The 27,051-nt window shown below is 32.8% G+C and overlaps 1 protein-coding gene across 1 annotated transcript; it reads right to left on the bottom strand.

The window, feature by feature from the left end:
- Positions 1-920: 920 nt before the first annotated feature.
- On the bottom strand, positions 921-25,981 carry LOC128998346 (malate dehydrogenase, mitochondrial-like). The gene is made up of 7 exons (XM_054424450.1): positions 25,802-25,981; positions 20,426-20,620; positions 17,336-17,503; positions 6,711-6,836; positions 4,883-5,020; positions 3,332-3,523; positions 921-2,128 (listed from the first exon to the last, which is right to left on the bottom strand). The coding sequence occupies exons 1-7, from the start codon at positions 25,877-25,879 to the stop codon at positions 2,000-2,002; spliced, it is 1,026 nt and encodes a 341-aa protein (XP_054280425.1). The 5' UTR covers positions 25,880-25,981; the 3' UTR covers positions 921-1,999.
- Positions 25,982-27,051: the final 1,070 nt, after the last annotated feature.

Raw genomic sequence — 27,051 nt, 5'->3', positions numbered from 1 at the left:
GACTCTCTTGATCTACCCTATTGACTCTGACCTTGAAAGCTTACCTTTGTTTTTGAAAGTCACCCTGTATTGGAAAAACTCATGAATGAGGATAATACTGTAGTAAACTATTAATTAACTGGTATACATATTCTTCATTAGAATTTAAGAACTTAATAATAAGCAATTGTCAATAAAAAATATAAAAAACATTTGTTGATTGTAAAAAATGTATTCTTTAATTGATAAAATGCCAGTACAAAATAGCATATTTCATCACTAGGGCACAAAGTGACTCTTTTCGACCCGAGCTTAAGTTTTACTTTAAACTGATGGAAAATGACACTTAGAAAATGATTGAGGGTAAAAAACACTTTTTGCCAATGTGATGAACTATATTTTTTGTCATATTGCACCATTATCTAAGCAAACTAAAAAACCAAATAGAAAATGTAAAAACTATTCATGTAAAGATAACCTCTCAAAACAACTTCCAGCATGCTTTCAATTTTTCTAATTCAAACAAGCAGATTTTTAGTAAGTGATTCGATAATTTTTGCTATTACGAGTGTTAGTATATACATTATATCATCGATATGTCGAATTATTGACGAGAATGCAACAATTAGCTAAAACCGATTAAAACAATCTATAAATACTTTTGAAGTTTCGATACATGTGATTGATCATAATTGAAGTTCACAACTGAGTTATAACAATAGCTGACTTATACTCCCTAGGGAGAGAAAGAGCTACTTTAGATTCGCAAGGTAAATGGCTACTTTTGCTGCAGAATGACGAAAAAGATTTAACAGACCAGATAAAATTATTAATATCCTAGAAAGGAAGTTTATCTAAAAAACCTGGTATATTTGTAGAAACTATTGGAACAACTAATAAAATAAACCTGTAAAAATGTAGGGTAAAAAGTAAAAACGATGTAACAGAAAATAACCTTTATTCACAAATATTTTACAGACCTAAACCCAATTTTGGTTTGATTTGTTTACACTTGTTTCATAAGGTTAGAACAGTTTGTTCCTGAGTATGAATGTTATCACTTTTTGTCAAAATGAAATGACAATTATTATGTACCTAAGACACTGCCTTTTCAACCCTCAAAACGGAATGATTAAAAATGGAATTGTGAAACTATTTACAATCAAACTTCCAAAAACTTACAAGTAGGTCTATAAAATAATTGATAATCAGTAAAAGTAGGTAACAGGAAACACAACCAAAATTCTATGCAAATTGGAACATAGTTCAACCTCAGTTATTCAATTCCAAAATGTTTTTCAAGGGCATTTTCACTTTTAAAACTTAAACAAGTGTTAGTCCTACCATTATATAAAGCAAAACAGCGTACAAATGTAAATTGGCAAACCTAACACAAAAATTAAGGAAAAGAGATAAAGGAGCATTAAGGAGAAAACAGCTTTGAAAGAAAACAAAGTATAAAAACTACATTGTATAAGTATAAAGAGAAAATGAGTAGAGGCAAAATCTATGAAAAAATAAAACTGTACGAAAAAGTATATAGAATACTGTATTGATGCAGTCTATTTGGTGAAACTAGTCATTGTTGAAAACAAATAGTATTGAGAACCAGCCTAAATCTCTACTGACCTGACAGATGCTTAGCCTCCTCAAGTCGAGCCTTAACTACATTTAAAACATGTCAAACAGCACACAGTTGTATATCAATAGAATAGTGTATAGGTTCAAACAAGTGCAAAAAAATAACTGTGGTTAAACCATGTGTTTGTACAGTACAAAAGTAAAAATAATATCATTTGGATTTTTACTAAATATGTAAATATATTAAATAAATTGCATTTAACACTTACTTGGAAAGACTACTCTCACGATGATACATTTCTAATTGATCAAATAACAAATTAAGTGATTCAAGTTTTTAAAGCGATACTAAAGGTAAACATTTTATGGTTCAGTTATAACGGACAAAGACTAGTTTTTATTATGTTTAGTTGTACTTCTAATTCCTGTTGATGGCAACTCAATTCTTGTGCACAAAATCTTCTCCCTTCTGGATGTTTTTCTTCAACTCAGGAATGGCTGCCTTGAGAAGTTGGTTCTCATAGTCTGATAGTTTACCAAGCCCAAGGTTTTTCTGGAGACCATTTGGCTGCAAAATGGATAAAAATTGGGTTATAAATATACTAAACAGAATTTACAGTATACAGTAAATTTACAGACAGTATACAGAATTTAAAAAATATATGCATACATAACTATTTTAATGTAAATAGTCTACATAATATGACACAAGTGATAACCTGGTTTTCAGCATTGCACAAAAGATTACATACTGCGGCTTTATAGAGGGCCGAATTTATATTTGATGCACTCCTAAGCCTATGGGGTTTTGCAGCCCCCAAATTACAATCATAAATGGAAACGAAAGACTTTACATATTAGAGGTCTCAAATGAGCTCCTGTCACTGCTGGTTCAAATTTGAGACAAACTCCATGTTCTTTACTTCATCCACTACTATTGTAGTTGGTTTGCTCTCCTATGCAATGATTAGTCTCATCTTTGTAGCTGAAAGTAATGTGGAGGGATCCTGTGGCCTTGGGTGTCAACCATTTTTTAAGTCGATTGTTGACAGACATGGTGTTTAAGTGTTTGGATGTAGACAATTTGTAATAATGGGGGTGGAGGGGGTTCGGAGGTGGATTTTTTCATGTAGGCTGGATGCGGTCATTCTTCTGTCTCGTTTGAGGCAGAGAGAAAATTTAGAGGAAATTTTCATGCAGACCGTGGTATGACTGAAATAAAGTTTGCTGAACTGATAAGGGACATCTTTATGAGACTGGACGTTTCTATAAAATATCAAGAAAATTGGTAAACCCTGTCTTAAACATCCTGATTAGCAAACAAGGTTTTTGACCAACATTAATCACTGTCTCGGTCTCGATAGAAACTGGTGATCATCTGCTGCTGTACTCATTGTACAAATGTGTACCGCCTTCCACATACCTTCTAAGCTCCAGCAAATGTTCTACATCGTAAAATTTTTCAGCACGCACACATCTGTTAACTGGCAAGAGTAGTGGCTGACCCTTCAAACCACACAAATCTAAGTAAAGAACAAGGCGTTCATAACTGATTTGATCTAGGTCGCCTGGTTGTGATGGGATCTTGATAAAGACCATAATTTACAGACAAGCCTAGTATGTATTGAGCATAATTATGCGCTTGGTAAAAAAAAAAGTAACTAACAGAATCAACTGCACGTAATTATTTGTTTAAAAAATAATAATCTTGATGAAACTAGTTAATTAATGCACACAACATTAACTTTGAAAGTTTATAATGGACACTTACCCCAAGAAGAATGGGTGTAGAGAAGAACTTGGATTCTGTGACGTCTGATTGGACGTACGCACACTCAACAATGTTTGATTCTCCGTTGATTGCTCGGCAGAGGGCGAATGCAAACCGAGCACCGGCATAGGCCATGGAGAGAGTGGCTGAACCAGCACCAGCCTTAGCCTTCACTACTTCTGTTCCAGCATCCTGTATTCAAAGTTTTAAAAATTGTGACAACCCATATGGAGCAGTTAATAAAAGTTGTTTCCATAAACTACTTAAAAATATTAAAAATATTTTTAATTACTTAATTTGTTATTTAAACGTAAAAAAATTCAAAGGATTCAAGCTATTAAATTATTTATTACAATTTCAATTTTGTAACTTTTTTTACCAGCACTTGGCAGAGTATGCTTACAATAAGAAATAGTAAGAGGAGTCAAATTGGAAAGAGGATGTATTTGGCCATTCTATCCAAATAGGCTGGAAGTGTTGTGATACAATAACTTGGGCTGAGCTACAGAAGGCTTTATGTAGTTAAGTGTGCATGATCTAAGTGGCAGCAGGGTGGAGTTCTTGGTAGACAGGGTCCCTGTTAGTAGTGAAAGCCTTTGGTCATGGGTAACAGGCAAGCCCAAGGTAGTCTTTATATTTTTCAAAATTGGGGTTTTTGTTTTTATCAAACAAAATTATATATGTAATTAACAGTTTTCTATCTAGTCAACCTTTTGGTTTTCATCATCAGAATGTAGAGTTCAGTCTTAGTCATTATGCTTCTACCTGATAATAGGTTATGCAGTAAAACTATTGTAGCTGTTCATTTTTGCTGTGAACAAGGGACCTGGTAATGGCTTGATTTGAAAACTTGAATACAAGTAACAATAAATGTTGTGTAATCAATAGGGTTCCCACCAGTAGCAACTGACTTACCACAATTAACACAATGACAACCAGGTTCAATATAAAATAGTCAAATAAAATATACTCTTAAGTATTTTAATTTTTATGTGGTGCACGAATAGTAGTCTAGTAGTTAACCCAAAATCGTGTTGAGATAGTTTTTACGACACAAGCGGAAATTTAAGGCACAAGCTTTAGTGATTGCCCAAAAAACTACTACGGGTGTTGTAAAGGCTAATTACAAGAGTTGCTTACAATACATTACCTACAACCATTTTTTAATTAGATTGTAATCTGATATTTTCAAAAATCTTTCAATAAACCTTCCAACAACTTCCTGGTTGGCAAATCGTTTAGTTAATCTTATATTAGGTTAAGGAAAGAAACTGTGAGTTTCCAGCAGAAGTCGGCTGATCAACAATTGAATTGGTTGTTACTAGTTGATAAGTTGGCATTCGAAACATAATTTTACTTCTTTTCTCTCAATTGTTGTACCATATTGGGCTGTAAATTTACCACAACAGTGCTGCAAAGCAAGTAAACAATGTGGTAAAAATTGAATTGAGAAGGCTAGTTTAAAAAAACAGCTGTAGGTGAAATATTTTCAACAACTGTAACTAAACGCGCAATTGATTAACATGAGTAAATCTAGGAGTGTGTTTGTACCTGGATCCTGAGGGTGAGCGCTTCCAACTTGTCCTGGGGGAAGGACACAGCAGGGGTGCATTGAGAAATGAGAGGGATGATGGTCACCCCAGAGTGACCACCAACCACAGGCACATTCACAGCCTTGGGGTCCAGACCCTGCAAAACAGTTAGGTTTATTGATCAACTGTAAAAGTGACTCTGCCTACACAAATTTACAGCTAAGAATCAGTGAAACTTATGTGTAGGGCGGGGAGACGCGTACGTAGCTTGCTTAGACCAGACTTACTTGTTTATGTCACAACATAATAGGTAATTTTATCCTCGTTAATGCGAGAGTGTTTTATATCAGTTTGCGGTAGTGACTTACAAGCAAACTGAGTAAGCCATTACAACAAAAATTACTCATTGTAAAAGTTCCTCTAAACAAAAAGCAATAACCTTTTATGCTAAAATATGACTTACAGTAAAAATAGAGTGAGCAGTATATTAATAAATTGATTTGGTAATAGCACAGTTGTCCCACAGCAGTTAGGAAATATTAACCATCCCAAAAGTATATAGACAATGCCCCCAGGTTCATCTAGGTCTAAATGAAAACCTTGGTTGTTTTACTTGTCCCACACAAGTACATAACCAGTTTATTAAATTCATCAGTCGTTTTAGCATCCGGATTGCTTAGGCCTATATATTAATTAACATTTTAGGCCTTACCTAAGCAATCCTATTTTATAAAATACAGGGTGTTTATAAAAAAACTTTACAACTTTAACATTCTCCCATTCATGATCCATGGGACATAAACGTTTCCTATTGACACCACATGAAAGGGCTGCTCAAAAAGTTTTAATCAGCTGGCAGTTCAATCAGCTGATGGCCTTACATTGTTGTTTGGTAAACAAAAACAAATAATTGAAAAGTCTCATTAGCATCGCAATGGAAGCACGAATCAAAGCGCAGTGTGTGGAGTGGTTCATTGAAACGAAATCTGATGTTGTTGTTCAACGGAGATTTCGGACAAGATATAATAGGAATCCTCCTTCAAGACCCACAATTAGATCAGGAGAGCGTTTGATGAAATAGATCATTCAATTTTGCGTCGTGTTTGGTCAGAACTGGAATGTCGACTTGATTTTTTGCGAGCAAACAACGGGAAACACATTGAAGTTAGGTAAACTTCTTATCATGTAAATAAAACTTGAGAAAATTTCCTAAATTTTAATTTTTGTTTCATAGCTGTAAGTGAAAAAATAAAGGTTTTATGATTGTTTAAAGTTGTAAAGTTTTTTTATAAACACCCTGTACAGCTTTTATAAAATAGGATTGCTAAGGTAAGGCCTTAATATCAATTATTAAATTCACTTGGAATTCCATGGGAAAAAAATTACAGATAAATATATTCTAGAATAATGAATTTCATTAAAGTCTTGTTCTACTAAATTTAATGTATTTTTCTACAGTAGAGAGCCAATTAGAAAATTATCCTCTACTTATGTTTTAACATACAACGTGCATACAATGATGCATATAACCTGAATACAAGTGGATGATGAGTGTAGAACATGTTGTGATGTTGACTTGCAAACAGAAAACATCAGTAGTTCCACTGAAGATAAATTTTAAAGCCTTGAATAGATTTGACATTGGAGAAACTTGAATTGATTTGTTGATTTTTAACATGTTACGATGGGTTTTAATTGATTTTCTCTTTTTTCCAACCTTTTGCTATCTAACCTTCGCACGGCTAGTTAAATGTTTTATTAGCTGGTATAGCTAGTCGAGACTCTTAATTTATTTATTTAGCCATCACAAAATTGATAATTTTCTTGACGAATATAACATAGCTCACCTTAGCTTCGGCAATGAAAGTGTTGGCTCGAACAATGTCCAAGGTAGTGACTCCAAACAGCCTGTTAGGGTCGTAGACTCCAGCCTTCTTGAGCACTTCGGCAGCAATAGGCACTGTGCTGTTTACCTGTAAAAATTAAACCATTTCAACAAATAATACTCAGAAAACATTTTGTTAGGAAATCTGTACAAGGAATATATCTTATTTTGAACACAATAAAGATATAAAGATTTAATAAAGTTTGTGTGATACAGGTTTTGTACGAAGTCTGTTAAAAAAGTATCCACCCTTTTGCAGGAAAATCGTAATTTATTGATCAATTTGTTTTAACATGTAATCACCTTCAAAATGGTCACCTTGGGACTTCAGACATTTATTCCAGCACTCCTGCCACTTTTGAAAACAAGCCTGGAACTCTTCCTTCTTAATGGACTTCAGATGAACTGTCGCAGTTTGCATTATCTCATTTTTGCTCTGAAATCAGGTCCTTTTAAGCGGCATCTTCAAGGTAGGGAACAGCTGGAAGTGACACGGGGCCATATCCGGCGAGTATGGGGCCTGGCATAGCACAGGAATGCCATGTATTGCCAAGAAGTCTTGCACAAAATTGGAAGAATGTGTTAACCCGACACGCTGCACTTCTAAGTAATACTCTTTAATAGAGTTTTGTCCCTCAGGTGCGTACTTATGATAAACTACTTCATTGTAGTCGGAAAAAAAAACAGTCATCATGACTTTTGATTTTGCTTTGAACTTGGTAGGCCTATACTTTTTTTGTTTTGGCCATGGCGATGTTGAGCGTTTCCACTGAGAAGACTGCGCATTGGTTTCGGGAACATACGTATACACCCACAACTAATCACAAGTTATAACTGTTTTGAGAAAGTTTGGGTCATTCTGAATGCATTCCAGGATGTCTTGAGCAGCTTCAAGCCGCAATTCCTTTTGTTCATCAGTCAAGTTGTTTGAAACAAATTTTGTAGCAACTCTGCGCATAGCCAAAGCTTCCGTTAAAATTGAATGAACTGAACCAATACCGATTCCAACTTCTGTAGGTAGTTCAGGAACAGTTATACGTCTCCCAGAACAAGGTTCACTGTCCACCGAAGTGCGGCAATCTTTGAATCTGTTGTGCCACCCTTTATCTGTCTTGCACCCATAGCGTGTTCTCCAAAGGCTAGCTGAATCTTAAGAATCGTTTGAGCTTGGGCATCACCCAGTTTTTGGCCAAATTTAATGCAGTTCACGTTCGGCGGCCGACAACGTACTGAAGCCAATCAAGCGTGTCAAGGTCACGCGACGTGCTTTACAGTTGCCTAGAGCTACGTACCAGGGTGCAGCTTAATGCGGTTGTTGGATTACGAGATAAAATATAAGGTCGAATACTTTTTGAACAGGTCTCGTATGACAAATAAAATTGTTTGAATGTCTGGATTCAGTAGGCTAATTAAAGTTTTTAGTGACACTAGGATTGTTTAAATTCTTTTTTAATTAGATCACTTGTAAAATTTATTTACTCTTTCTCCCAGCCTTAAATTGTGCTTATGTATAAAATAGAGTTAAGTGAAGTCATGTTTCTGAGTAGTTCATCTTCCAAATATTATGAAATTAAATTAAAATCCTTTATTTCAACAGGCAAAGTTAGGGCCACATGGCCCTTTCTTACTCTTAACCTACATACGTCATATAAATATATAATATTATCTGTTCAAGGTTTGAATTAACAAAGCAACTCGACTCCAATGAGTAAGCAAATAATTTTAAGCGATTATTTATCGCAACCACCAATTAGAGTCTGACTTGACTAGAGCTTGGAAAAAAATCTCATAAAGTAATCTACTTGACTAATCACCGTACTCCAGTACAATATAAGTATGTTTGTCAACGAAGTGGTAAAAACCAGCACCAGTTATGCCTAATGGTGCAACTACCAAACATTTGGTGAACATACTTAGCATGCTTTCATAAATTTTTCTAAGCTGTCATAGGCCTAATTAGCTGTAGCAAAAACGAGTATTCTAAGCCCTTCAGCATATGTATTGTTACAAATATGTACAAAATGTAGGGCAGATACAAATAACAATGAAGTGTATCATAGTTCAAACAATTCTTCCTTTATTTTTTACTTCAATGTTTATAAACATATTTTTAAATTTTTTTACTCAACATTTGAATAATGCGTTTTGATAGTTTTAAGATATAATCAGAATTGTGTCAAATTACTGATTATGGCGGTATTTTTTATTTTTAACTTTGTCACATACACATGATTTGATTTTTTATTGTGATACTAATCTTAAACAGGTTATTTAGTATAGCAGAGGGAGAGGATGTTTTAAAATGGCATAATTAATAGTAATAAGTTCAAGGTATCTTTCTTATGATATGGTCAAATGCTATTAAAAGATAGACGAACACACCAATTGGATCAAGCTCTTATCGTGGCTATAAATTATAATTTTACAACAATTATTTTAATAGATCATAAATGTTAGTAGGCTAAAACTGTAATTAGTCAAATGTAAAACAACTTAAAGTTTTAAGTTAGGTAGCTGTTGATTTAGAAAAATCTTGATGGAAAAAATCAACAATGTGTTCTTTGTGTTTCAACAAAATAGGGCAAACAAATTTTAAAGAAAGGCACGAATGGCCTACCAACCATATAAAATTTATGGAAGAATTATTAGGGGACTTAATAGTTTTGTCAAACTTACAAATTAAGTTTTCAAATTATTGTTTGTTCCTTGTTTGGATAAAAATAACACCAGCACTTGGTAAATATTGAAAAACTACTTTAAAATTAGAAACTGTGGATAAACAAGATGGAGAATTTATCTTGTGGAGAGCTAAAATCAGTCAATACCCACAAGGTTCTAGGAATACACTTTGGTTATAAACTAAAATGGGAAAATCATATTTAATATCTGTCATAAAAGTTAAATTCGTTTAGGTTTGCACTAAGTGTAATTAGTAATACAACATCAATGGATGTATGTAAAATGGTATACCACGCATACATCGAATCAATAATTAGGTAAGGAATAGTACTTTGGGTAACGCTAAAAAATCAATAGTAAGGACTATGGCTCGAGTTAAAAGAAGAAAAAGCTGCAGATCTTTATTTAAAGATATTGGTATCTTAACACTTACAAATCTTTACATAATTGAAATTGTTAAACTTATGTTTAATGATATTACAATTTTTGATGACTGTAAATTCAACCATACCTATCCAACACGACATCAGAACAAATTGAAATTTCCTCGGCATAGGCTTTCATTCTATGAAAACTCTCCAAAATACATGGCAGTAAAAGTTTATAATAAATTGTACAGCATAATTCCAACAATAATTCCAACAACAATAATTCTAAACAATAATTCCAAGAACTTAGCCCTTATATCTTTAAACAAACTTCTCCTACAAAAACCATACTACACTGTAGAAGAGTTTTTTAATGATACTTTGTAAAATGATACGCTGAATGATAAGGTCTTTTCTGGTTATTTATGAAATATTTTACTTCTGTCAACTTTATTAGTTTTAGTTTAGTTTTAGTTCATATTGTGACGACACTCCAATCTTTTGTACCTTGTGCATTATAAGATGTGATGAGTTAATAAAGAATTTGAATTTGAATTGATTTTTGGAAAGACATCTAATATAAATGAGAGGTATGTGTTTACACAATTGTCAAATCATACCAGATTACATTTCTCTAAAAAGCGAAGATACAAGATTTATGCAGGAAATAGTTCTATGGGTCATAATAGAGAGAAAAATCCACAATGAAACCTTTTCCAAAATCGCTTCGATAACCAGATAGTATTTTGTTAGTAGCTATTTTGTATTTTTCACATGATCATTTTTATTTTTATCTTTGGATTGTTCTAACCAATCTTTATGAAACTTGGTATGTGTGTTAAGGTAGGAGAGACCCATGTTAGGGAAAAAATAACTCCTTACTAATTTTTCCAATTTAAATTACTCAACATGGATGATTTTAAGAAAAATTTTCAAGAACACTTTTATTTTACATTTAAAATTTCCTATCAAATGACACCAAGTACAAAATGATTGAATAAAAGATAGTTGAAATATTACGATTTTAAGTAGTAAAATGGGGTAGAATAAGGCTAAGCTAGTAAGGTTGCACCTCATTTTACCTTGTTCATTATTATAAAAAACCATTTTTGGACAAATTTTCATTCTTGATTCGCTTTTATTTTGACCTATAGAACCCAGAGTTTGTTTGTTTACTTACAAGACACAATGAATAATAAAACCTGGTTAACATTTATGATTGTTTAACCTGACCAGTAATTGATTGGTAACTAAGTGAGTATTGAACCACATACTGTGACGGGACAAATGACTCTGATGTAAACAACTCAGCTGTAAACAAGTCCAGAGCAATCAAATGGAAACTGAGTCTCATCAATGCTAGAAACTGAGATAAAACTTATCTTGATACATTAAAAAAACAATTTACAACCATTATGTGCCTAGAATGGGAAAAGTTTACAAACCTTCTATCATAAACCTACATCACCTTCATATGGTGATACCTCTCTATTTAAATTTAAGTACCAGTAAAGTATGTATAGTAAGTATAATACACCTAAAATATTTGTCAGAGGAAATAATCGTCCTTGGATTGAAGCTGATGAATTGTTTTTTAATGAAGAGAAACAATTTTTATCTTATAGAAAAATGCAGTTATAATATACATGAATGTAAACCGTTGAAACATTTTTGACAATTTGTTGTACAAGCTGATGACTTAACTTTGTTTAATCTATATGTAATGATTTGATGTCAAGGAAAGTTATATATTGTTGTCTAAATGAGTCATATTGCATACATGTACCTCGGTTGGCAAAATGTAGACAAACCAAAATAAAAAGTTACCATGATTATTTAGGTCATTTTTATAATAAGTTACCAACCCAACATCCTGGCTGATTTTTTTATAGAAAAGATTTTCTTCCGATGAATTGTATTCATGGCTTGTAAAACATTCCTTTTCATATTAAGCCTATATTTGAAATCCTTAAAAGTCTATAAGGCACTATTTACAGTAACGGAAACCCAAAAACATTCATAAGGCCTAATAGTCTAATATATATCTAGCAATAGATTTTAGTGTTACCTAAAAACTTAAAAAACAACTTGTTAGTTTTTGGTGAAATTCACATGGAAGGTTCACCATTTTTAAAGGATCAGCATGGTTTCAATCTAAAAGACAAGTAACACTATTTTTCAGTTGTTGTCAAGGTGGGTTTTACATTAGTGATAAAAATGCTAAGTTATCATATTATTAAATTTTGATTGGGGTATTTATTTGATGCATATTTCTTATTATATTGCGTAGAGAGTTTATTTATCTTTTATAGAACATTTAATTTTAATTTACTTAAAATTATGGAATTTTTCATAGCATATGTCAATTACTTTTTTAAGATAATTTACATTTAAGGATATTACTGTGGACATTCTTCTTTTACAAAAAATAGTTTTTAACATTTACCCTAACAGAAAAGAAACTTGACTTGTTACAAATTCATATATGCCTTTACCTCTCATAGTCAGGTGAGGTAAAGGATGTCTACCCCTCTACTGAGGATTGATACTTAAAACCTCAAATAGGTAAATGGTGGCTAAAGCTCACGTACGTTCCACGCACAGATCTGTAGTCTATGTGGACTAGAAAATGCAAGGTTAAAAGAGGCCGCCAACCTCTTAAAAAAAATATATATATATATATTAAATTATTATTCTTAGATGTCCAGCATAGTTTAAAATTTAAAAATTAAATAAGCTAATTGAAACATTAGAAGAGAGAAGTTTTAGCAGACGGTGTACACAATGTTTGAAATTTAAATTATAATTCATTTTCTTTGCCCAGAATTGCATTTTTATGACAAATAATGGCTAACCTACCTCGTCAGATAATCCTTGAAATTTAAAGTTTTAATTTATAGAGTCTTAAAATGGTTAAAACTGTTACTTCTTCCTGTTGTTGCATTAAATTACAAAACAATTTTGGCTGTGAAGTATTTTCTAAATCACCAAAAGCTATCTACAATGCCAAACACAACACATTGCTCCAATGACCACGAAAATGTGCAAAACTTGTATATATACATTTTGATAAAGTTACAAATATATTTTATTGAATAAAAGCTGAACAGTTCTTAGTTGTGTATGATTTGAATAAGGAGAATTCCCATTCTAAATCCAAGCACTCATAAGCATAACCCTGCATATACTGTAACAGGTTGAACAAATAAATGTCTTTAAAAAAACAAAAGTTTGATGGGTAAAGATATTTAAAATACATATACATCAGGATCAGAGTTACGCTAATCTGAACGCCTGACTATGTCTGACCTGGGAGAAAGATATTACGGTATTTAAATTAAAAACAAAGCTACATGTTCTGAGATACTAACCAGGGTGTCCAGCTAAGTGGGAATATTACGAATGTACGTGCATTTGCATGACCGGGAATAAGTCTGTGAATTGTACGTGAATCTTGAATGGAACCGGGAAATTCAAAATAATGGTCAATAGCCTATGGCCGAGCATCATTTCATTAACAGGGTTCCATCGGTTATCTTTTAAGATTGTCGGGAAGTTAGAAGACCATTAGCGCAGGATATGACTATGAGTGTTGCCACATAGAGGTAGATTACCACGGATATTTTCATGACTGCGGAAGAAGATCACAGCTTGCCATGATTACAAAAAATACTACTATGTTGCAGTGAACGTGGGAGAAATAGTGTTTTGTACACAATGTAACAATGTATGTCTATTCACAGTCATATAAGTACATTTCAATTTTAAATGCAATTTTACTATAAAGCTTATTCAAACAATTTGGTAAACTAAACAGGACTAGTCTAGATTATTTTGGGTTAAAGGGAATCTGGTATGGCAGGTAAAAGGTATAAAAGGTTTTAGTCTATGGTCTTCAGATGGTTGGTTCTAATGGTCTTTAGATTGTCTTCTATTGCCTAATATAGAATCATATTGTTTTCACAATTAATAGTATTTTCTTCATGTCTGTTCATTACTTAACCACATTACTCTATGAATAATTTTTTTTGTTAGTTTTTCAAGTGTAGTGGTATTTCGCAAAAGATAATCGCAAAAGGGATTTTCGTTTAGATTTATTGGTTATACATTATTATTAAGTATAAACTATCGTTTTATTAAAAGGTTGGTTTATCTGGCAAAATTTTTATCCCGTCAGGGGTTCAGTCCCATGGTAACCAGATATGACGGGTTCTACTATACATTACAAGAATTGAACTGCAGGGACGTATTTAAGTATCTGCCGCCTCTAGGCAACGAAGTTTGTCATTGAACACTTTTTAGTCAGATCCACAATGAGATGTGCTATTGGCTTTGAAATGAAACAAATGTTTACTACCTACTACTATGGCACACCTACACACAAGTATTATTTTTTACTATTAAGGTTAGATAATTTCTGCGTGAGGTTTACACAAAAGATAATCCTCTTGTCTATTATTAACCTCAAAAAGTGAACATCCGATTTTCTTAAGAGTCTTCATCAGTGGTAGCCATATTGGATTTTAAGTCCCATAAGAGTGATGTTAACTTTGTAACAGAATTTCTGTTACGTGCTGTGATAAAATAATGATTAAGGTGTTAAAATTCAAGGTTAGTGGTCCTCTAGGGAGTGAAGATTTTAGTTTTGCCATTTTCACTTGACTTAATAAGTTAGTGGTCATTAAGTAAGCCTAGAAGGCCTACTCTATATTATAACTCTATAGACCTAATTATACATTTTCAAAACTATATCTTTATAAATAACACCGGCATACTGCTTCAAATGATGGTATGTTCTGTCAATTTTTACATTGCTCTTATGGGACTAAAATCCAATATGGCTACAACTGATGAAGACTCTTAATAAAGATTGTCATTCGGCGCTTTCTTCTTCACTTGAATATTGAAGTTGAACGCTCTCATCTCTCCAGAGTTAGCAGACAGCCAGACACAGAGGAGCATGGCAAGCAACAGACAATGGTACTAACTTGTCTGTCACCCTCACTCAGTGAAAAAAATGAGGATCAGTCTCTGGTCAAGTCTTTCTACCTTTCAGCTGGCACTGCCGCGTAGTGGCGTATAAAGTAAACAGGGGGAAGTGTTTTCTTTGTTTGCCAAACCCGCTTCAGCAGCGTGCGTGTCCGTCAGACCAATAGGACAGCACAGAAAACTCAGCACAGCTGTGTAATAAACTATTGACTTTTGTTTGACTTTAATGCGTTCTGAAATAATTTTATACTTAATCAAAATATTTCAAATGGCTGTTTTTCTGTTCCCAAAATTATTTGCTAAACATTTTTTTTAGATTAAAACCTCCTTTTTTATTTTTTAACCCCTAAAATTTTGCCCCCCCCCCCTAAATTTGCCGACCTAGGCGGGCCCCTAGTCCGCCTATTCGAAAATATGTCCCTGTTGAACTGTACTGATGAATTTAAAGTGGCGGCGCTGGGACGTGAACTTAAGAAATCGTTGTTTTAGTTTGAAAGTTCGCCGCTCTACCGACTGAGCGACCAGCTCATTTCACCACCAATTAACTTACAGGGATAGTTTCGGTGCAGAAACGTCCCAAAATAATTCAAGATATTTACCCTTTGACTTACTGGGTACAAAATGGCTTCAACTGTGAATGTGGTATCGATTTAAAATAAGGTTACTTCTGTTTAACATCACAATCAAATTATAGAGAGGCTTAAGGTTGAACTCTTGTGCGAGTCTTGAATCTGAGGAATATAACCCTGAGTGTTTCGGACAAGAGCTCCAGTTTTGTAATGATGATTTTTGCAAGACTTATACTGCATTATACTTTCATCCATATTGAGCTTATTCAGCTGAAATGAAAAAAAACTTTATGCATTTAGATATAGTAGTTTACGCAACACTCACGTTAAAGCACGAGCTTTGGCGAGTTTTTAATTCTAAAAATTGAATTGAAAAAGCTAGTTTAAAAAAGTGTGTAGGTTAGATAAATAATAAAACACAAAACATGTCAAATAGGTTTAAACTCCTGCAAACTGTCAAAGGAAAGTTCTTCCCAGAGTCACATTAAATTATAACATTGAATCTTTGCATAAAAACATAAGAATGAATTTTAAATAAGAAATAATGATTTCTATACACTTTATTCAGCTCAAGTTTGTGGTTTAAAAATATTTAGGCAATATTTTAATACATAATATATACACTAATCTACAAAGTTAATTTATTAAGAATGATCAAATTGTAGGAAAACGGGGTGAATCATGTTATAAATGGGGGTTTTGGTTTGATGGTTGGTATGGTTAGTGGACAGGTAGTAAGGATGGGATTGACTAATTACACAGGGTTCTCTTCAGTTTGCTCAGGTTAGTTCCTCAATAGAGAGGTGGAGGGTTTCATTAATTTACCCACGCGTCCCTGTATATTTTACAGAATGATTACTTAATAACAGTGCCAAATGACAAAACAAAGATAAACGTACAAAAATACAAGCATTGAGAAGGCCTATAGTTTTATTCTGGATATTTAGAGCTGATAATTAGAGAGTATTAGTTCAAATACAGTATTCTACTTGAGTTAGCTTAACCAACTGGAAACCCCAATTGAATTTCTATTGCAAAGAACCATTACTAATCTAATGGGGAAATACAAATTCGTAAAACTTTGTCTAGCTTTGTGGGATGGACAAAAACCAAAATAACACAAACTCTTGAACTATATTCACAATGAAACAGTTATTACAAACAACGTGAATCAACTGTTTCCAAGTACCTACCATGAGATGATTTTAAACTATTCTTTGCTAAATCTAATCTTAATTCAGGATTAATACAAGACTAACTAATTGAGTTATTTACATGAGAGTCATGCCAACATTCGGTGAAACCACCAATACGAGGACACTGAACAAATAAACCTACCGACAAATGTGTCAATCTTAGAAGGACCTGAAAATACAATTTGTGAAAACAACTAAACATGGGGTGTAAGTTACTTTAAAAGTAAGAAAAATATCATGATGTTGATGCCATAGATTAAATGCATTTTTATGACTTTAAATTGTTTATTGTTACATCCTCATTGTGTATTTTAGCAGTATATGCTGACATCTTTGAACCAAATCAACCTCAGTTAAAAATGGCAGACATTTGATTTTAATACCGTCGTCCGCCATTTTGAACTGCAATCCAGTTGGCAGTTGGTTAAATATGCAGCCTAGATTGCTTAAACATGTTCTGGATATTAACAAATTAAATTTGTTTTTATGTCTTGATGTAGAATTGTGTTTTAATTTGTAAAATGGCTTTCAGAACAATATCTTAAAATTGTTAAAAAAAAAAAAAACTATTCAAAGCTCCTTTTGGTTAACTTTGTTAACAAAATTAAAATGTGTCAAACTTAATACGGAAACAGTATTTGCAACTATCTAACAAACTGCTTTACAACTGACAATTCATCTTTTACTGTATGTGTTTTACTTTCATGTAAAAAAAAATAATAATTCTAGACAAGCGTACATGACAAAGAAATTCAAATAACATGCAACAATGTCGTTTGAACTTACGGGATTTGAGATGATTCCGATGAGAGCCTTGGGTGCGACTTCTGCTGCAGCCTGTACCAAATCACGCACGATAGAAGCGTTGGTGTTGAAGAGGTCATCTCGGGTCATGCCAGGTTTACGAGGTACGCCAGCAGGGATGATGATAACCTGAGCTCCCTTCAGGGAATCCTACGACACAAGGGAGAAATGTGAAACAAAACATTCTCCTGACAAATCATTACAAAGTGGTAATTGGAGGTTATAACAATCAAGTTAGTTGTACAAACTATAAACCAATAAACCAACCAAGTTTTTAATTTTGGAGAGTACCTAGCATGTTTTTTTGTCCTAGGATTCCAACGACCCTGGTTCTAGCCCTTTGCATTACTTCAGGCTAGACCTAGGGGTATGGCTTTATCATTTAGATAAAATCCATTGGATCTAGTGGGATTTAAACCTGGGACCTCAGGGACCCAAGTCCTGCCCTCTACCACTAGACCAGCACATGTCCAACATCCATGTCCCAACATGTCCATGAACCTACATGCTAGTAAATTACATAAAGAATAAAATTATTAATGTAGAACAGATATTAGTAATAAAACCTTCTAGCTTGTCAAAACTTCACAAAATTAAATCCATTGGCTGTAATAAAAGTTCATACAGAGTTATTAGTTGGTTATTAGATGGCCGGTTTATAACCATAGACTGCTGTCGTATATTAAAATAGACTGACGTCGCTAATTTGTGTTGGTGTCCCAATGACTTTTTTAATAGTTTATTAATTGTTAAATCTGTTTATTACTGTTACTTTTTTTCATTGTTTATCAATAATTGTTACAATCTGACTACTTTAAATTCTATGATTGCTTTGGTATATTATTTAATTCTGTATCATGGTATAGTTTACTTACAGAAAAACAAGGGAAACAAAAGACTGATTGAATAAAAGTGCTGTGAAATAACAAAAATTATAATAATTGCTGCAGACAAGCCATAAATGGCTTTTGTAGCTAAATTGTATGTTTTGTAAATTTGTATTTTTTTGAAATAAATAAAAAACAAAATAATGATGAGGAACTAAAACGATCAATTGAAGAGGACCTTCTCCAGATACCGCAGAATTCCTTTGTAAGAGCTTGCGATTAATTTTTTTAAGCGATGTTATCAGTGTGTTGCTGTGGATGGATCACAGTGTGAAACATTTTGAACCCTACTTTTAGTTTTTCACCAGGCTATCTTCTAGTTTCCTGATTAAAAAGCCTTATCTCACTATAATGTGACAATAAAAATAGTTTTACTAAACCAAAAACACAATTTTTAATCATCATTTTTTAAGTACCATTTTTCAAAATGCCACAATTTTGTTTCTATAAGGGTTAAGGCGCTGAAATTTTCCCAGCATATTTTAAAAATCTAATTCATAAAATAAAAAATGGATAAATGGGCAAGCAATATACACTCAAACGTTTAAACCTCTTTGTGGGACACCCTGTATATAAAACATTAAGTTACATAAATTGGGTTGGGTGTGTTGCTACTGGCCTATGGGTTAGTGCCCAAGAATTCAGTTCGGGAGGGACGGAATCAATTCCCAACATATACAAAAAACCTTTAAAAATGTGTTTAGCCTGTTTTTCCTAAAAGCATTTGTATTACCTTCTTTCAAAATGCTATTGGTGTAAACACAAAAAACCCATATGACTACAATCTAAAAATACTCTATTAAAAATTAAAAAAGTATAAAAAATCAATAAAACAAATTAGGCCTACTGAATTATGAAAAACAATATTAACCATCAAAAGTCTTTTGATGTATTTGTTTGAATAAGTAACAAGTACTCACAATAGCAAGTACTAAAATTTAAAACAGAATTATTTATTTCAAACATTTCAACACTGAGGGTGAATATAATGAAAACACAAATTAGATATTGCATATATCAATTTCAAAACAAAATCTTAATGAGATGGTTGGTTAGTTAATCAGTTTCATCAATAATTTCAAAAACTACTGATTATCTTTCGGCCTTGATTTTTTTGTTATTATTTTCAGAGACTTCTCACTAGTATTATAAGGGTTATCTCACATTGTTACAAATATAGGTACTCAATTATTACACTAAATGGAAATGTTAGCAACAATTAATTTTAATTAATACATGTATTGATTAGTTTTCTAATTATGATGACTAATTAGAATATTATTGCATAATAAGTTTCTTCAGCAATAATTATTTATCCTTTGAACATAGGGAAGTTCTTATACAAATAACAAGAGATCATTAGAATTTTTAATACAACATTAATCAAGCTAATTAACATATATACACTAATTAAGGAAGTACTTTTTAGTTGATTGTGTCAAAACTTAGGAAAACAAAATTTGTAACCAGATATAATAAGGGTTAATGAGTCAGATTACAAAAGATTTGAGTAGGCTATATTACAAAATATAATTATGAATTTAGTTATAAAATATCCACAAGATATGACGTGCAAGGATTTAACAGATGGAATAATTATTTTATAAAATTTTTGAGCACATCAAAATATAATTTATACTGATATAATGAACTATTGTATTGAAAATGTGTCTTTAATGTTGCTTAGGTAACTTTTTTACACAAGTTTTAATGTAAGCCTACAGACAAACAACATGTCAAGTGAAAATAATTTTTGTGAGAACTATGAAAGAGTGCAAACCAAATTAACCTTAGAAAATCTCCTTGGACCAAAACTCCTTTAAAATAACCCATAGATATTAACAATGAAAAAAATAAAAAAAATATGTTACAGCCCCATTAGAGCTCACAATCGCAATACATATACAAATTTGAGAGACCCACAACAAATAGTGGACAGCTCAGATTGAATTGGCGTGAATGGATTTTTTTAAGAATTACATATCAAATCATAAATTTTGCTACTTTTTACCGACCCTTGCTTAGTGAGGTTACACCAACAACTAGTTTGTTTTCTTTGTGTTCATTAAATAAAGTATTAAACATAATATAAACTTAGTCAAAAACTCAATCAATGGAAATCCATGGGGCTCAAAGGTTTAATTCCCTTGGATCAATATGTTGATTTACGTAGTACAAAACATACCTTAACTTGGTCTGGGCCTACGAATCCTGTGACCTTGGACTTTGTCTCAATATGACTAAGGTCAGCAGCTACTCCTGGAGTGTGGACAATGTCATATAGAGACAGTTCAGTGACTAGAGGGGACTCCTTCAGAAGAAGTGACAGAGGTTGGCCAATACCTCCACTGGCACCACACACCGCAACCTTCACATTGTTCTGAAACAAGCAATCGTAATATGTTAACCTTCAGATTGTTCTGAAACAAGCAATCGTAATATGTTAACCTTCACATTGTTCTGAAACAAGCAATCGTGATATGACAACCTTCAGATTGTTCTTAAACAAGCAATCGTAATATTAACCTTCTCATTTGAAAACAATCAATCATAATATGTCAACCTTCGCATGGTTCAGAGACAAGCAATTGTAATATGACACAACCTTCACATTGTTCTGAAACAAGCAATCGTAATATGACAACCTTCACATGGTTCAGAGACAAGCAATTGTAATATGACAACCTTCACATTGTTCTGAAACAAGCAATCGTAATATGACAACCTTCACATGGTTCAGAGACAAGCAATTGTAATCTGACAACCTTCACATTGTTCTGAAATAAGCAATCGTAATATGTCAACCTTCACATGGTTCAGAAACAAGCAATTGTAATATGACAACCTTCACATTGTTCTGAAACAAGCAATCGTAATATGACAACCTTCACATGGTTCAGAGACAAGCAATTGTAATCTGACAACCTTCACATTGTTCTGAAATAAGCAATCGTAATATGACAACCTTCAGATTGTTCTGAAACAAGCAATCGTAATATCAACCTTCACATTGTTCTGAAAAAAGCAATCGTAATATGACGACCTTCACATTCTTCTGCAATAATCAGTTATTATACAGGGGAATAAAAAGTCAAGACCCCCCCCCCTCTAATATTTTTCCAAGTAAATAAACAGAGATATCCTTTTGGTGGTCGTGCAATCTTAGCAGGAAGTTTCATTTTATGATTTTAAAATTTTTGAGTGTCCCCCAAAAGGGGGGATTTGTGGGGCAACTCAATTATTTTGAATGTAACCCCCTTCAAGTGACACCTCATTTTGAAGTGTTTACAAAAACTTACAGAATGGTGAAAACTAGACAAATGACAAATTCTTTATTTAACCTGCCCTGAGTTATACCAACTAGGTCGCTATCTCTTCTCTATCCAAAATGGTATCCCGTCAAATGTTGTGGAAAATCAATGGTAAAATTGGTTCGTAATGGTAATATTGGCTACCATTTTGGATAGAGAAGAGATAGCAAACTCTGGTTTTCACCAATCTTTAAGTTTTTGTAAACACTTCAAAATGAGGTGTCACTTGATGGGGGTTTATATTTAAAAATTTTAAGTGTCCCCCTAGAGGGGGGGGGGTCTTGACTTTATATTCACCCTGTATGTCAACTACCCTGCGCTTGATTAGTCAAGAGGCTGAACTGAGAGCATATGATTGGTTTTCTGCAATCAGACTATCTTGTAATTCTGATAAATCACAATATTATAACAGTCAGCCTCAAAACAGAGGTAAAATTTGAATAAGTTAAACTTTTAGGATTTAATTTGGATTCAAAATTAAATTGGTCATCACACATAAAATCTGTTTGTAACAAAATTTCAAGAGTGAGGTGCTTGCTGTGGAAACATAAAGATTTTGTTAGTCAAGAATGTTTCAGATTGGCGTATTTTGGACTCTTTCATCAACACATACTATACTGATCTTATTTTGTGGGGCCACTCTCCACATATGATATCCTTTTACTCCAAAAAAAGGCGGTTCGAAGCATTGCAGGAGAATGCTCAGCTGCACGCTGTAAACCTCTTTCCATTAATTTCAGTATACGAACCATAGTAAATCTTTATATATTCCAAATTCTAATATATATACAAAGTCAAACTTAGATCAATTCTCTTTCAGAAAAGACATACACAACCACTATACAAGAGGTAGGGATAAAATAGATATATTGCAGCACAGATTGGCAAAAACCAAACATTCACATAAATAAAATTGTATAAAGTTTGTATAAATTTGTATAAGTTGTATAAAATTGCTACCAACTGTGCTTATTCCATGACGGCCAAGATTGAAATTGCACTAGTCACTAGTCGTGGGAGTCACAGGAGTCGCGGCATAGAAATTAAGACAAGCGTCTCGAGCCGTACGGCACTAGATGCGCGACTGTAGCCACACAACTAGAGTCGTAACAGTCGCAGGATAGTAATTGGACCTTTATTCTTACTTAAGAGTCTACAGTTAATAAACACAATTTATTCAAGAATTTGAACGTTAAGTCATTGCATTGCACTGTGTTTTTGGTAGGGGTTTACACTCGTATAAGCCAATTTGTGAATTTTATTGATGATTATAAATATGTAGCACAATTGAAAAGGCTGGATGTTTTACATAACCCAAAAATGACTTTTTATAGCCTACTATTGTAATTTTAAATTACAATCTTAAAGTCAATATTTGATTAAAGTAAATTAGAATTAGGGTTATAGATTTACAATTGTAATATATACCTATTTGATTGAATGTAAGTGTAAAACCAAAAATAATAGACAAACCAAGATTAAATTAGACCTAAAGTTATAGTAAATACAACCAATAGAATCTTAGCTTGTCCAACGTAGGTATCTAATTTTTAAATGTTAAATGTACCTGAAGCCCCATTCTTGAAATAATTTTCAACCTTGTTCAAATGTCTGGTGATATCCATTGGTTGAATGGAAAATGGTAGAAAGTTTTGCTATAGTCATACCCGACAAATATTTCAGTTGTTTTTACATCACAACAAACAAAGAACATATCATGATTGATTTGAAAGTTTATCTGATAAAATTTTAAATAACTGACAAGCAAAGGCCTTCATAAATATGCTTCGTAATGTGTCTCTAAATTATGTAACTTCTAGTTTGTATAAACCATAACATAGTTTGTGAACCATAACATTCATTCAAATAATAATTTAGAACTTACATCACCTAAAATTCAAAATTGTGTTCCATACAAGTATTTGCAGTAAATTTACAGCATACCTATTTCTAAAGAACAGATTAGGGATTCCAACAATAATATAGTTCAATTTGGATATTTGTAGCTTAATTATCTGAATGGTCTTTAAAATTGTAAAATATAATTAAATGTAAGCTACAGGGTATTTTGGGTAGGGGTCCAGCATTTTATATTGAAAAGTGTTAAATACAATTTTTTAAACATATTGTTGGCTTGAGGTCTATTATTATTTAGTTCATTTTTAAAGCCTTACTATTTACAAACCTTTTATACAAGGTGTTACAATTTTCCATGAACAGATGCTTGAAATACAGAGTAGGCCTAGTTGAAAAAAAAGTAACTTGCACCCCCCTTAAACACTTTTTAACCTTTTGAGATATTTGAAATCAATTTGCGGCAACCTTCTTAGATTGGGGGGCTACAATTAATGATGGTTGGTTTTGAAAATTTTGCCCTAGGGGAAGTGGGGGTAGGGTTAGCTTAACATTATTAAATGGGATATGTTATATTATGTTATATTATGTTATATTATGTCAACTTTGCTATCATTTTACAAGTCTTGATGAAACTAAACAATTGACATAAAGAAAATGAAAATTTGACCACTAATAACAAAATGACAACTAAATATCACTTTTAATAACCTCCTTGTAAAACATTGTAGGCATATTTCTAAGAGCACTGTGGTTGTAAAACAATTATTATCAGCCTATTTAATTAACTTTTAATTTGTATCAAGGCAACATTTTTTTTAGTTCATATCATTGCTAATATCATCATTCAACTTAAACTAATTAATGAAAATCTCTGCGTGGTTAATAACAGTGTCCGGAAAGTCTCCAATTCCCCATAATTATTGCTGTTATCAGTAATCTCTAACTCCATTTTAGGATGACATTTTATTATTAGTGGACCGATTTTTATTTTCATTAAGGTCAATTGTTTGGTTTCATAAAGACCTGTAAAATTGTAACAAACTCAATTATACTTCCCAATTGAAAATTTTGAGCTAACCCCTACCCCTACGAAAATTTGGTGTAGCATAATGTTTGCATTTTCATTATTTGCCAGTTGGTGTATAATTTAATTTCATTTAACCCAACATTTCAGAAATGAGGTCTGAAAAAATCATCCCAATCAAGATTTATGATCTATTTTCAACAATATTTTAAAGCATATTTCTGGTTTCGTGGAAAATAGGCCTATGCCATTTAGTGCGCTTCTGAGCTAACACACCAATAGTCAAATTTAAAACCACCTGAAAAAGAAAGAAATTTCAACCTTAAATGGAAACTTTATCAATTTATTTGGATTTTTGTGTTTAGCAAAAGGATATCGATAGCCTAATAAGAATTAATAATCACAAACAGATGCATTTACGAGAGATTTGGAATGTTCTTGCTTCTTTAGATTAGTTTTATGAAATGTAAAATTTGTGCTGTAATTTTGCTGGGCACAAGTGTAACGTAATCCGTGTAATCAAGGCCTATATTATATTATGGTCATGGTTTGTAACTTGATGAGGTGTAATTTCAATTTATAATTGTTTGTGTTTTAATTTGGAGTTTGGGTTTGGTCGGTTATGGCACTAATAAAATTCTTGTTACAAGTTCCATATTTTGTGCATACACACAGTTACACAAGATAAATTTAAATGTCAGTGTTAGAAAAAAAACATGTCAAATATTACTTTCATAGTGTTTTTTTTTTTTTTTTTTTTTACCTATAAAATACACAGTACCAGTATTATTAATAACTGGAGGGAGCGCTTTGCCAGCAGCTAGCCTAAACCTCTTGCGCAAAAAGTGAATGGCCTAGACTAATTCTAATTTTCTGTTCTAGTAGATAAATAATATTTTAAAGAACTAACTTAGCTGTGCATCTCAACAGACTAAAATTAATTTGTAGGCTATTTATCAAAGTTTGTAACCTAACCTACTCCTAACCTGAATAATGAAAATTATAACAATCAAATAAAAATGAAACGTTGCAGTGAACTAACAGAAAAATACCAAATTTTATATCAGTATGGTTTCAACTAATGAAAAAATCCGTAACTAGCCTAGGGTTAGGAATTCAATATCCAATTAAAAACTTAGGTTAAATGTTATATGAAATAAAGGAATGTTCAATGTCCTAGAATATAGCACCTATTTCAAATCAAACTCTTTTATACATCTAATCCATGAGTTTGTATATAAAGGATTAAATTTAGAAGTCTTAATTACCAAATTGAGATATGGGTCTAGTTTGGTTAAAGATATCATGGGATATATAACCTTCAAATCAAGGTCTCTTATATATCTAGATTAAACAAATATTTAATTACCTGGCTTGAGGTGGATAGGTTTTTAGCATTGTTAAACACAACAGAAATAACTTGAGGTTTCACAAATCTAGAAAACATGTTTATGTATAAAATTAACTGCACGGATTTTGTTAAAGCTTGATGGGCTGTGTGCCAGAGGTGAGCTGGATCAGCAGAGAGACAGAAGCAGAAGACAAATCATCATATTGGATCAGATTGCTAGGGAATTATAGAAAGAAAAAGAATAATATTGAACAGGTTGGCAAACACTTAATAGTGTAACCATTACAACTAGTTAACATATCACTTGTATATCATGTAATGTGTACTTTGAGATGCAGCTTATAATTTTATAAATGCGCGTACAACTTAATAATACAAATAAACGTAATATAAAATAATCACTCTTCTTTCTATAAAGGCTTTAAATGTTGCCACCTAGCTTTTGATAAATGAGTATTATAGTGGGAATATAATTCTTAAAACACAAAGCTTTTTTAAACGGTGAATGGGTGAATCACTATTCTGTCACATCATCCATCCAGTGTAATCTCGTTGTTTTACTCTATCTCATTCATTGATCCCCGTCCCTACCAGTGCGGGGCGAGCAGGAAATTTTCTAATGGGGGGGTGGCAAACAGCCGGAACAGATCGATCCTTGTTGCAACATGCAACACTAACTAGAGCTTATTCCATTGTGATTACTACTCCAGCCAAATTCTCTCTAATTATGATGACCTCTGATCAACAGTTTTTATTTGTGTAAACATTTGACCAATGTCCAACCAATCCCAACTTTGAATTTAATCATTCATTAATTGAGTCGGCAAAACGGGATGACTTTGGAGTCGATACAGTTATGTTTCACAATACCAGGGTTGTCCGTAAATAATAGTCTCCTTTCAGCTTCGGTTGCAGCCAACTCACAGCCAAGCAAAACAACAGTACAGTATAGTTCAAATCTGAGATCTACTATTTATTATAGCTGGTTTCCACCCACTCATAGGACGATTGATTAATCTCGGCATAGTATTTAAAATGTATAGAAGGGAAATTAACGCACCCACCAAACCTATAAATCTTATTGGTTGGCTGGTGAGTGTTATGATCATAAACTCAGGCAAGCCACTAAGAACGTGTTTACAAAGGTTAATATAGGTACCCAAGGGAGACACTAACAAAATAGGGGGGGGGGGGGTGGGAGGAGAATTTATCATAGAGTTTTGTCCAACAAACTTTTGAAATAATTGAATAATTGAAAAGGGTGGTCT

Source organism: Macrosteles quadrilineatus, unplaced genomic scaffold, assembly GCF_028750875.1.
Source record: "Macrosteles quadrilineatus isolate MER2022 unplaced genomic scaffold, UCM_ALF_1.0 Scaffold_7__1_contigs__length_78375512, whole genome shotgun sequence".
In the NCBI taxonomy this organism is placed as follows: domain Eukaryota; kingdom Metazoa; phylum Arthropoda; class Insecta; order Hemiptera; family Cicadellidae; genus Macrosteles; species Macrosteles quadrilineatus.
The sequence above is the reverse complement of the archived record's forward strand: the minus strand, read 5'-3'. Positions and strand labels throughout refer to the sequence as shown.